Consider the following 13,604-nt stretch of genomic DNA (forward strand, 5'->3'; position numbering starts at 1 on the left):
GAGAGTCCCAGCGCCGGCTCTGAGGGTCGGCTTCCTCTCCCCCTCCCGTGCGGGGCGGGGTGGTGCGTTCCGAGTTCCCAGGAGTTCGAGGCGGGCGGGTGCCGGGGGGAGGGGAGTGGCGGCGGCGGCAGCGGCGGGCGGCTCCCGCCTCAGCCTCAGGAGTGGCGTCGGCGAAGGCAGAGTCGAGGCAGCCGCGAGCGCTCGGCTGAGTGTCAGCCGGTGGCGACGGCTCAAGAACTGGGAGTTGGGGACGCGCGCGCCGGACCTTCCGCCGCCGCCGTTGCCGCCGCGGCCGCTGGTGCCGCCGCCCAGAGCCTAAGGCGCCGGGGCCGGGGGAGCAGGGGGGGCGGGCGAGTGAGAGGGCCGGGGGGAGGGTGGGGGATGGCGCGGACCCCGGGGCCGGCCCCGCTGTGTCCCGGAGGCGGCAAAGCACAACTTTCCTCCGCTTCTCCCCCCGGGGCCGGGCTCTTGCTGCCACCCCCGACGCCGCCGCCGCTACTGCTGCTGCTCTTCCCGCTGCTGCTCTTCTCCCGGCTCTGTGGTAGGTGAACCTCGGCGGCCGGCGCGGGCTGAGGGAGGCGCGACCGAGGGTCCCGGCTCCACCGCCGGTCGGCGCGGGCCGCCCTCCGGGGCGGTAAGGCGGGTGTGCTCGGCGGTTGACTGCGCGAGAGGGTGCCGCGGACTTTGGCTGGAAACTTTTCGCCGCGCCCGGGGCGAGGCCCGGGAAGGGCCGGGGCCGGCGAGTGCTGCGCCGGGCGGCCGGCCGGCCGGCCGCTCCCCTCCCCCGCTCGCCGCTGCCCGATGCCGAGTGCTCGGTGCGCGGGGAGCTCCTTCGTGTTTGCTCCGGGAACCGTTAACTCCTCGCTCATTCGCGGAGGAAGTCGAGAGCGCGGACTTCTGGGCTGGGGCGAAGGTGCCGGGCTGCACGTTTGCCGCCTCCTTTTTTCCCTGGTGAAACTTGAGCTGTGAGTCCAGATACCTCCAGGGACCAGAGCCCGACGGGATGAAGCCGTAGGCTCCCAACCCCTCCTGGCCTCCCGCTCTGGAGAAGGCACCATGTTAGCCCACCCTGCAGCATTCCTTACAGTTCTCTTCCGTCCTCCGGCCCGGTTCTGCCCCGGCAGCCTCTGGATCGCTTTGCATTGAGCCCGTCGCTGCCTTCCAGTTTATGGGACGTCTCTCACACTGTCCATGTTTATTATAGCGAACGCTGTTTGTCCTCAGGACTTCGATTCGTGTGTTAAATACCTGATTGCATCGATTGTGCTCTGGCTGTTCGGATTAAAACAGACCCCACGCCTCGTCCCCTCATTTTATGTTACAGTTTTTTATCACATTTGGGGGCGAGTCTCTGTAAATTCTGTTCCTAGGTATCCGAGACTAGAAATCCACTTGTTATAAGGATCCTGTAAAAAAAAAAAAAAAAAAATATCTGGTGCCTCATGCAAGAGAGATGGACTAAGTGATCATTAATGGAAGGCGGTGATTTGGGAACGTGAGGCCACACCAGTTTGGGGGGATTAGCTTTGGCTTTTGGTAATACCGAAATACTGCAGGAAGTTATTCATTCGAACACTCAACTTGGTGAGGAAGGTGAAGCAAAACTTAACGCTTGCGCAAAGATTAGTGTAGCTAAGACATTTTTATTGGTACATAAGGCTGCTGTTGGATCTGTGTTTAGTGGGATTGTAAATGAAACCAGAAGTTTCATTAGTGTTTATTAAAAGGAGAGATGTGTGCGGATTTCTGGGATGGTGTGATTTAGAAGAAAGAGAGTTCTGTTCCGGGAGGTGTGTCAGGGTAGTTGGTTATGAGGGGAGGCAGAGTTTCAAGAGATTGAGTGCCCCTTATAGGCTAAGAATCTCCTCTACCAATTCACCACCACGTTTCAAGCACGGTAATGAAAGTTTCTGATTTACAGGGTATAGCCTGGTAAGTGGCTTGTTATCTAATCCGCATTGTTTCTGTATCTCCACTCCCCAGCTGTTTGGTTCCACAACACAATTCTTAATGCTGCTACCTCTGTAAATTGATGCAAGATTCTACGTTGAATTTGTATACTGTTCTTTGCCATTAGGGAAGATGGTGGATTACAGTTGAGTGGGAGAAAAGTTGGAGGGGGTTTACTATCCTGATTTAGATTGTGTTAAGGACTAAGTGACTATTATTTGTACCTCTAATAAAGGCTTATCTTGCTAAGCAAAGCCTTATAGAAGACTGAAACTAGGTGACGTGCGTATAATCAAAGATACTGAATTTGAATAATTTCATAGTGCTTGTACAAGGGCTTGTACAAGGGCTGATTACTTTTGAAGGAACACACGGTTTTCATGCAGAAGAAAGGTGTGTTTTTTCTTTAAATCCTTTTTGGTGATGTGCTAATGGAGGGGTTGATATTTTTATTTAAGGTCCTAAAAATTCAAGCAGTATAGGCAAATGGACTGTGATTTAGAGCAGGTGTAAATTCAAGTTTTTAGAGTCAATTTTGCTGGTAGTTGTAGACACAGGCACTAGCTTTGTGTTTCTGTGCACTGTTCTTTTAAAGAGCTTCCTTTTCTGGCTTGTAGTGTTAATAACACCCTAATTTGTGAACCCTTATGACAAGTTTTTTGTTTTTTGTTTTTTTTTCCATCAACCTCTCTCTATTTTAGAATTCAGTCTTTGAGTAGGGCACAGTTGTCCTGACTTACGGGTGCTTAGTAAGTATGGAAGTAGAATTGTCTTCATGTAACCTGTTTGTTGATTTGACATTCGTAGCACTACTTACAAGGTTTTGCGTGTACTAATGTTTGAGTAGTCAGTTTTAGAATTGAAAAGATTTTTAGGCTTTAAAAAGGTGATTATCTGATGATTTCTTAATCAGAATATTTTACTTGTTTGACACGTACAGTTTTTTTTTTCTTTTTGCTGCTTTTTTGGATATGCTGCTCACATGTAGCATGACCTTAACTATGCTCAACATCTGCAATGTCATCTATTAGTACAAGATAATTTTTATATCCTGTTCATGTGCTAAAACAAAACCCTTGCAACTGGTAGATTTGATATTCTGAAAGGTGTAAAAAATTACATATTATTTGCTGTTTTGAGGGTGTATACTATCTGTCTTATTTGAAGAACTGAACTTTTAAAGTGAGAATTTTACAGGTTTACAAACTCTGGTTTTTTTTTGTTTGTTTTGTTTTTTAAGCCTGAGAAATTCTTAGGTATAAAGGTCAAGGGGGCTAGATTTACAACATCAAGTGACTTGATAAGTCCCATTTATTTAAATCCCATTTTTCTAGAATTCCATATTTCTTTTTTTTTAATTGAAGTGTAGTTAACACAGTGTTAGTTTCAGCTATATTTCTTTATGATAGCAATATTCAGTTCATATGTGATCAGATTTATCTCACATTCCTTCCAACATTCTTCTTGAAAGGTAGAGACTGTTAGCAGGGGTATGGTATCAATGAAGGAGATAATAAAGCCTGTTTGGTCTTTGTCCATTCCTATTTGAATCTAGGATTCCATGACTTTACATTTTCATCAAGGTTTTATTTAATGATAAACGACGATAAAGAAGATGTATTATTAAATTGAATCTTGAACAGCACTTTCAGTACTTTCTGTATTCCTGGCACTTGATAGGCACTTGGGGACATAAAGCATGAATAAGGCAGAGTTCTGGCTTCAAGGAGCTTACAGCATTGTGATAGACATGAAGACAATTGTTGATTATAGGACAGTCAAGTGTTTATGATAGAGATCTGCATGAGGTACTGTGGGGTTGCCCAGAAGAGGGATTCCAAACGGGTTAGGTAAAGATAAATGTGAATTGTGAGAAGTAAAATTACTTTTTAAAATCAGTGAGGCAGATCTTAGTGAGATTAGACATTGTGGTAGGTGGTAGAAGTTTGTTCCTGTCTCTTTCTGATCTTTATTGTTTAAATACTAAATGGGCAGTTTGATTCTGAAAAACAGGCTGCCACTTAACAGCTTTGTGAATTGTTGGCAAGCTATTTAACCTCATCTTAAAAAAAAAAAAAAGACATCATCACCTTGTGTGTAGAGTTGTTGAGAGAATTAAGTCAAAGAATAAAATAATAAAACAGTGCATGGAATATGGTAAACATTCAAGTGTTAGTAGCATTGCACATTATAAACTAACTTGCCTGGTATTTGCCATTCTTCAGTTCTACCCTAATGTCTTGAATAATTGAGTTTTCAAGGTAATTAACTTAATCTATTTGCACTTTACAGCTTTTTTTTTTTTTAATGTGTAGCGCAGTCAGTGCTCTTTAAATATTTGTTAAATTTGTTTCAGATAAATATTCAGAAGACCAATTCTTAGAATATGAGGATACAGTGAAATTAACTTTTGTAATTGTATGGAACCAAGTTGAATCTTCTCTTAATGATGTGGAATGCATTTTAAGATTTGGCAGTTCCCTAAGGTCACTTGGAATGTATTGAAAATGTAGAGTTGGAGAAAAGTGTCACAAGTAAGCTTCTACCTTATCAAGTTACTGATAGTATCAGGTTGGAGCCTATAATATGTACTGCCCATATAAATCTTTCCGCATTCTTAGCAGATATAATTGGAAAGTGAACCAAATTTAAAAGTAAGCAAAAAACCCCAGATCTTCCTTTCTTGTATTTAGCCATAGCATCAGAAATAGGAACTGGAAAAAGCTGGGCAACTTTATATTTGTGTGTGCATGTGTGTATTTACTGTCTTGTTTATTTCATTATGCTTAAATATATTTAATTTAGTGATTCAGGAACTCTAATGGGCATTTTGCATTTGTATAGTTAAGAAGTTAAACTTATGACTTCTTGCCTATTATTTGAAAATTACTGAAGAGAAGCTGGCTAGGATACCTTTGTTAAAAAATAGAGTATTTTGACATTTTGTGATTTGCCCCTTTAAAATTAGAGTAAATAACATATTGTTATAGCATATTCTATAATCCATTAAAGTCCTTATGACAGTTCATAGTAAGGACTAACTAGTTTGTGAAAGATGTGGCATTTAATTAATAATGGCTATTAATATATAAATTTAGGATAAAATCAATCCTTAAGTTAGTAATAGAATGATTATTAAAGATGATTTTATGTTCCAAGCATTCAGGTCCAAAAATGTAAGTACCATAAATGTCATACTTTTGATTATCTTTTGTATTTTTATCTAAAATTTTTTAAAGTCTTGACTATGTATCCTTTCCTGAATTTCATAAAACTTAAGATTTCTATTTTTTTTTTAAGTTTATTTATTTTGAGAGAGTGAAAGAGCGAGCACTTATGGGGGAGGGACAGAGAGAGAATCCCAAGGAAGCCCAGGAACCATGAGATAATGACCTGAACTGAAATCGAGAGTCGGATGCCTAATGGACTGAGCCACCCAGGCACCCCAAGATTTCTATTTTTATACTAGGTTCTGACATTTAATAATTTATTTAAATAAAACTTATCCTGACTCTTTATCAAGGGTGAGCTTTAATTTTTTTCCTAAATGACTCAATTATTATACTATAGATAATTCATTTAAAACTTTAGTGAGAGCTTCCCCTTATGACTTTGGAAACAGCCATATTGCAGGTACTGTAGTCTATTTTATACTCATGCTATACTATACACTATTTACTATTTATTTTATACTCATGCTACACTATACACTGTTTTAGAAACGATCTTGTATTGCATACTTAATCTCAATTTTACATATTCTCTTTCGTATAGTATTCAGAGTGATTGTTTTTCTTGTAGTCCTATTTACTGCCCAACATTCATTCTGCTAATTAAGATGAGTAGGAAAGAACTACCTGTTGCATTGTGTAGATATTCATAAACTGGAATTTGAGGCATGTGTAAAAATATGCCATCTCATAACTGGATTAAGTGGCTAAGAATTGGCAGTATGTCTTTCAGCACTTCAGATGATTATTTTGTAGGTGTAAGATAGTAAATTATACCTGTGGATCTATAGATAGGAAAGTATTTTTTAAAAAACTTTGATTTCCTTGAACTTTAATGGCTTAGAGAAATCAAACTTGTTCTTATTTTAATAGGTTAGCTTTGCACTGAGTGGAGGCTTTTTAAGCTCTCAGCTTAGGGTTATTCAGAAGAAATAAAGTTAAAAGGAAAGGCGGTGCTATAAATCACTGTTCTCAGCTAGCCAGGGTCTGCAGAAGTAGGGTGTGCAGTTGGGTTCAAATCTTAGTTACTAGGGAATCTTTTTCAGGTAACATTCAAACAGGCTCCACTGTGGATTTACTGGATTGACAATTTTTGCAAGAGGGGTAGGGAGTGGAGCCTGGGGATTGGGACATTTGTAGTTTGAGAGACATCTTTAGATGATTCTTTCTTCCCTTGATGAGTGCTCTTTATTACAACATTTAAATTTATGATTTGACCAGATGTGGTTCTTCTTCTGAAAGAAATATTCCACTCTTCTGTTCACTAATGTATCAGAAGTGCTTGGCATATAGTAGGCACTCAAATTTCTTTATTTCAGGAGTTTAACAGCAAAGTCAAATTTAAACTAGCACTGTCCAGGGGAAATATAATATGAGCCATACACAGAATTTTAAGTTATCCTTATGCCACATTAGAAATAGTAAAAGGAACAGGTGAAATTAACCTTAATCATGTATTTTATTTAACACAGTATAACCAAAATATCATTTCACTGTGCATTTGATACTAAAAAATTGAGATATTTTACATTTTCCTTCCTAGTTAAGTCTTTGAAATTTGGTGTGTATTTTAACTTACAGATTGTTATTTAAACTAGCTGTATTTGATGTGCTCAGTAGTCACGTGTGGCTGGAGGCTACCATATTGGACAGTGCAGGCCTAAACTATATGTGTCTCTGAAGTAGGTAATGCCTATTACCTACTCTGGTCCTTACTCATAAGGCCTAAAATAATATTACTCTTCCTGCCTACCTAGTGAAATTCTGAAATAGCTGGTTTAAGATCAGTTTTCTCTGTGAAGCCTTCCCTCACCACTTCTTGACTAAAGTGAGCTTTTCTTCTTTCTAGTTACTCTTACATTTGTTATGTAGTATTTAATTATAAGTTGTTTTGTAATGTGTGCTCTTTGCAGTAGAGATCTTGCCTCATGCTTCATTGTATGTATCATAACAAGTATTGTAATAAACAAAGATTATTTTTCAAACTATATAGATTTTATTAACATTTGCTTTTTTGCCCATTAATAACTGTTTAAGGAATTGACCAAATTTGCTATAACATAAATGGCATGAAGAGAATACTTGGTTTGGGATTTCATCTTCCATATTGAAGTAAAATAATGAAATAAAATAGAATAATAGCTATAATAAATAACTATGAAACTTTTGTGAACTTGATTTTATTTCTTATCTGATCCTAGATATCTTTCATTCCTTAGTCCCTGGACGCCTACCCTCTTTTGTGTTTAATAATGTGATATGTGGTCATTAGAGGAAAAAGCACACACATTCTATTCACTTTTTTTTTTCCCTTCATGTTTTTAGGTTTAGAGCAACGTTTGCCAAAGTGTTTCTGTTGAATTCAAGTCTCAGAAGATATGTTTCTGGGATAAAGTACTGTGGTTAAATAGACTTGGGAATGGAAAAAAAACTAGCTATATAACCCACTTATGTAAAGTCACTATATGCATTAATATACTAATAGCTTAAAAAATTATTCCGTAAAATATACTGTTTTACAAACTAATTAAAAAAAATCTTTTTTGTGTAATACCTGTTACATTGCAGAAGCTATGTTGTACAGAACACACTCAGAAGTATATCCCTAGAGGGATTTGTATATTTGATATTATTCCTATTTTGACAGTCCTATTCCTACTTTCCTAGATGGGGGGGGAGTGGATACATACATATTGTCTAATAAACTAGAAGAGGTTGGTAGGTTTTAAAGATGTTGCTTGATGAGATAGTTCTTCATTGGCTTTTCTTTTTTTCTAAAAATTCTTTTTTGCTATCTTTAGGTTTGTGTCTTTATTCCCCATTGTCTTACCCATTTTGAATCTGAGATGTTTGCAAAATTGATCTTCTAGGAGGAATACAGTTTTTTTCCCTTTGGTATTGTAAAATCAGCTGTGCATTATTTATCTCAGGGCATTTGTAGTTTAAACAGCTTATGTGTGACATGCCTCACTTTATGTATATCACATCTCACCCTGAATTTGAATTTTTAAAATAAAGTGTAAGATTAAGATACCTAATCTGTTTTGTAATGGAAATATGTCAGTGTTGTTACTGGGAAGGACCTGAAAAAACCAAGAGGCAATTATAAATATAGGTGCATACAGCTAGGACTCCAACTCAGTGTTGAGAACATTGTATACAATTAACAGTGTGCTTGATGCCTTTTTTTTTTTTTTTAATGTTTATTTATTTTTGAGAGAGACAGAGTGCAAGCAGAGGAGGGGCAGAGAGAGAGAGAGGGAGTCACAGAATCTGAATCAGGCTCCAGGCTTTGAACTGTCAGCACAGAGCCTGACTTGGGACTTGAGCTCATGAGCCATGAGATCATGACCTGAGCTGAAGTCTGACACTCAACCAACTGAGCCACCCACATGACCCTGTGCTTGACCCTTCTAATGTCTTCACTTTAGAGGAAAACCAAAAATGTTAATGAAATAGTAGTATTGGTGAACTGTGGTTCACAATCATATTCATATAGTAACTATTTCTATGTGTTATCCATGATAGACATGATTGTCATTATTACTAGATTATCTTAGGCTGTTTTGAAACTTATTAATATGATTTCTAATTTAGTCTTAGCTACTGTGGGCTAGATTAAGATTCATTTCATAAGTGTCCTGTCATTATGAACTCCAAATTCCCTTCTAATTTGATTCAGATTAGAGATAATCATTCATGGCTAGAAGTTCAATTTAAATATTGGCTAAGTCACACCATTAAACTGTCTAGTTTTTAAATGTGCTTAGGGATACCCTGGTTACTTTATTTTAAGTGCAAAATTTTTAAAAGCTTCTCTATTTTATTTATTTTTTATTGAAGAGATTCAAGTGGGAGAAGGTACTTAACTACAGTTTTATCCTTCTCATTACGGACATAGGGCTAGAACCTCATAGCATTTTTCACTAAACCATGAGTCTGCATATGTTAATGGCTCTAGCAGCTGTTCTGAACCTCAGATTTCTCTGCTTGTTAAAGTTAAGAGATAAAAAATTACCACGAACAAAAACCTTGAGTAACATGTTCAAATAATCCGCTTGTATTGACTGTCAACTTTTATAGTAGCTTCTCCATTCCTATAAGCATTGTAAGTATATGATTATAAATCTATGATTATTTTATACAGCTTTGGCTAGTTCATCTGAAAACCAGAATGAACTTTAATATTGAAGTATAATGGTAAGGAATTCCTATTCTCTTTCAAATTGTTACTTCTGTTTGTTGTGCACTAGTACAATGTCAAAGATTTATTTATTTTTTTCTTTTAAAGCTGGTATAGCTTCTGTGGTTACCGGACTGATTTTGAATAATAAAAGAAGGCATATCAAGGCCAGAATTAATAACACTAATGAAGACACCTATTCTTAGGAAGAAATAAGACTGGTTAACTATTGACATTCTTTTCCATATTTAAGATTGTGAAAACCATTTCAAGTTTTAGATTCGTAAGAGTTAGCAATTTTTGGTGGCTATTTTGAAGCCATGCATTGCTTATCAAACTTATTTTTCCGTATGTGTATAAAAGGATCTGGACATTGGCACAGTTTTGTTATATTGATTGTGAAAATGTTTAAATATATAAGTAGTTGGTGAAATTTGTATAGAGCATGCAAAAAAAGTCTCTTGCCTTGTAAAAGTTTGAATCCTAACAACATCTGCTAAAATATAAAAACAACTCTGAAATTGCCTAAGAAAAATGCAGATCTTTGAGGATACTACTATTGCTTTGCTGCCCTCTACAGTCATCTAAAATAATCGCTCTTGATTTTTCTTCCATCAGATGATTAAAATACTTACTTGACCTGTGAGTCAGTTGAGTAATATTTACTGTTAAAATATATTTTTTAGTTAGTCACAACAGTTGACCCATACCTATAATGCAAAAACTAAAGGACTTAGAATTGGAGCAGGGGATAAATTGGGAACTGTTGAGCGTCAATCAGAAAATAGGTAAAACAACACCAACTGAGAGCTAGGTGGTTAGAAGATATCACAGTGAAATAAGACATGGTGGTTGGTCCCAAGTTTATAGACCTATTGGTAAGACTAACTGTATGTTAAAATATATACAAAAAAGGTGTTTGTAAAAACGTTGCAAGTAGTATGGTACAGCCTAAAAGAAAGATCAGTAAGACCTGGAAGAGTCAAGGAAAGCTAAGTAGAGGAGACGAAACTTTTGAGTTGTGTCTTCAAGAATGGATTAAATTCAGACAAGTAAAATAGGGTTATATTAAAACACAAAGGATCTGTTACACAGAAAGGGCTATGCAAGGGGCCTTGGAGTCTTTGCACTTAATAAATGTAAATTTTAATTGTTAGGAGATTTGGAATTAGTAGTGTGTGTGTGTGTGTGTGTGTGTGTGTATGTTAAGTCCAGTTACTTAGCCTTTCTGCCTGTTTCATCCCTAAAAAATTGGCTAAGTACTTCATTTACAGAGTTGCTGTGAAAATTAAATGAACTCCTTAAACTGCACAATATAGTGCTTTATAAATACAACTAACAATGATGCAAGGGAAAGTGAATTGTCTTATATTAGAAATATAAAAGTATTGTGGGATTATAGAAGAAGGAGCAGTTTTACTGGCAATGGAAGAAGACTTAATAGAAGGCCTAATTTTGTAGCTGAACCTTGAGGGAAGAATTTAGATTTCCATTTGTGAGGGAAATTCAAAGAGAAAGAGGGCATTCCAGGCTGAAAAGATCACTGGACTGAGAATTCTGTGGAAGGAATGTTCCCGTGTGGTTCAAGCATGAGCTTTTTGTAGGGAAGTCATGGATTTTTAAATACTTTACTGATGCTGAGGAGAATGTGTGTGGTAGGCAGTGAGGAGCTTTTGAAGGCAAGTAACTACTGAATCTGTCTGATTTGAGGATGTTGTATTGCTCTGATCGCAGTGTATAAGATATATTGGAGATATGAGAGACAAAAAGGAATAGCCATTATAATCGTTCATGGAAGAGAAGGTTGTGAAGACAAATAGCATTTTGGTAGAAGGCTTGAATGGAGAGATGGATCTGAGTAGATTACCTAGTGTTTGGATATCATAGTGGGTGAGAAAGGAAGAGTTGGATCTGAACTTAATGCTTCTCTTTTGAATGGCTAGAAAAGTATGGTAAAGGTATTGATTAGTTTTAGTCCAGTAACATTTTGGAGGCATTTAAATTGCGGTGTCTTTGGGACATATTTTATTTTTTTTATTTTTTAATTTTTTTAATATATGAAATTTATTGTCAAGTTGGTTTCCATACAACACCCAGTGCTCATCCCAAAAGATGCCCTCTTCAATGCCCATCACCTACCCTTCCCTCCCTCCCACCCCCCCATCAACCCTCAGTTCTCAGTTTTTAAGAGTCTCTTATGCTTTGGCTCTCTCCCACTCTAACCTCATTTTTTTTTTTCTTTCCCCTCCCCCATGGGTTTCTGTTCAGTTTCTCAGGATCCACATAAGAGTGAAAACATATGGTATCTGTCTTTCTCTGTATGGCTTATTTCACTTAGCATAACACTCTCCAGTTCCATCCATGTTGCTACAAAGGGCCATATTTCATTCTTTCTCATTGCCACGTAGTACTCCATTGTGTATATAAACCACAGTTTCTTTATCCATTCATCAGTTGATGGACATTTAGGCTTTTTCCACAATTTGGCTGTTGTTGAGAGTGCTGCTATAAACATTGGGGTACAAGTGCCTTAGGGAAATATTTTAGAGCTGTAGTTGGAAATTTATTATGAGATGGTGGAGATAATATGTGGAGTTGGGAATTACCAGGATTGAGATATTGGGAATAGATGAATTTTTAGATAGAAGGCAGAGGGGGAGGAGAGAAGGAGAGAGAAGAGAAGGAAGAAATGAAAGAGAAGTGGGCAGGGGACTGGGAAAAATTTTCAAGGTTGAGGTATTTTAATTGGATAAGAAGGAGGGAGAGGGGAAATCATCTGGAAAAAAAACTTACTTGATAAATAGACCAATATATTTAGTAGTTAAGAGGACTGCATGGATGACCCAGTAATTTAGTAAAAGTGGTTAGGAGAGGTCAAATTCCAAAAAGTTAACAAATGAGGGGACGGTGAAGAAGTAGTAAGGTATGGCCCACTCTTAGGAAAGAGAAAGAGTAATTTGATGGGGGAAGAATAATGTATCAGTTGTTATGGGCTGAATGTTTGTCATCCCCAAATTGAGATATTGAAGCCCTAACTCCCAATGTGATGGCATTAGGAAGGGTTCTTTGGGAGGCAGTTAGATACCAGGTGGTTCACGTATGGAAATCAAGACCCAAGGGAGGCTAGACATCTAGAACCATACCCAGAACCACAGCCAAGATAATGTCAAGGGACAGTCTATCAAGGTCATTGCTTTTTGCTTCTTGAGACACTGGAGGTTATATACAGCTTTGCCTCTTAGACTGGCATTGCTGCTCTTAGAGATTGGATATTGTTATTACCATAGCACAAGGGACTATACTTTCCATGGGTGTCCATTACAGAAAGTTGAAGGAAAGCTTTATAAAAAAAATTGACATATAGTTGACAGTGTTCTGTTAGTTTCAGGTGTACAACATAGTGATTCGACAGTTCTATACATTAGGCTGTGCTTACCGCCATAAGTATAGTTACCATCTGTCACCATGCAATGTTATTATAATATTACTGGCTTTTTTGTTCCCTGTGCTATACTTATCATCCTCATGACTTATTTTATAACTGGAAGTTTATACCTCTTAACCCCTTCACCAATTTTGCCCTTCCCTCCAACCCCCTAATGTTTGGCAACCACCACTTTGTTTTCTGTATTCATGATTCTATTTGTGTTAGTTCGTTTGTTCTGTTTTTTAGATTTCACATATAAGTGAAATCATATGGTAATTTGTCTTTGATTTGAGTGAAAGGTGAACACAGCATTAGACGATGTGAGGTATGAGCTTGTTTGAACAAGGCTGGAGATACTGATTGATGAAATATTAAAACTTTTTATTGACATACTTTTACAGAAAAGTATTAATGGTAAGTGTGCAGTTGGGTGAACTGTGATTAGCAACTCTGTGAAACCATCACCCTGGTCAAGAAATAAATTTACTGGCACTCTAGAAGCTCCCTCACACTCTTTCCAGTCACACATCTGTCTCCCTGAGCAATAACCACAATTCTGACTTTTAACTCCATAAATTTGTTTTGTTTTTTTAACTTTATATAATATTTTTTTGCTGATGTTGTGAAATTCATGTTGTTGCGTGTAACATTTTTTTTTTTAACACTACTGTGCAGTATTCTGTCCTGTCACCATCCATAATTTATCAGTTTTAATGTTGGACAGAAATTTGGGATGTTTTCAGTTTGAGGCTTTTATGAATGGTACTACCATGAACATCATTTTATTTCTCTTTTGGTGGTAGAATTGCTGGTT

At 38.0% G+C, this 13,604-nt stretch overlaps 1 protein-coding gene across 4 annotated transcripts in view; it reads left to right on the top strand.

Annotated features, from left to right (window-relative positions):
- Positions 1-356: 356 nt before the first annotated feature.
- Positions 357-13,604, top strand: part of NECTIN3 (nectin cell adhesion molecule 3) — a 123,938-nt gene continuing 110,690 nt past the window's right edge. For 3 of the 4 annotated variants that reach the window (XR_013557905.1, XM_078452982.2, XM_078452983.2), the window contains exon 1: positions 367-541. Coding sequence is in view for 3 of the 4 variants with exons in the window: in XM_078452982.2 (XP_078309108.1) it covers positions 382-541 (160 nt within the window). In the remaining variant the exon portion in view is untranslated. Of the gene's footprint in view, positions 542-13,604 lie in introns of all 4 variants that reach the window. The other variant, XM_060640080.3, reaches the window with a different exon arrangement.

Source organism: Panthera onca, chromosome C2 (genome assembly GCF_046562875.1).
Source record: "Panthera onca isolate mPanOnc1 chromosome C2, mPanOnc1 haplotype 2, whole genome shotgun sequence".
Taxonomy (NCBI): Eukaryota; Metazoa; Chordata; class Mammalia; order Carnivora; family Felidae; genus Panthera; species Panthera onca.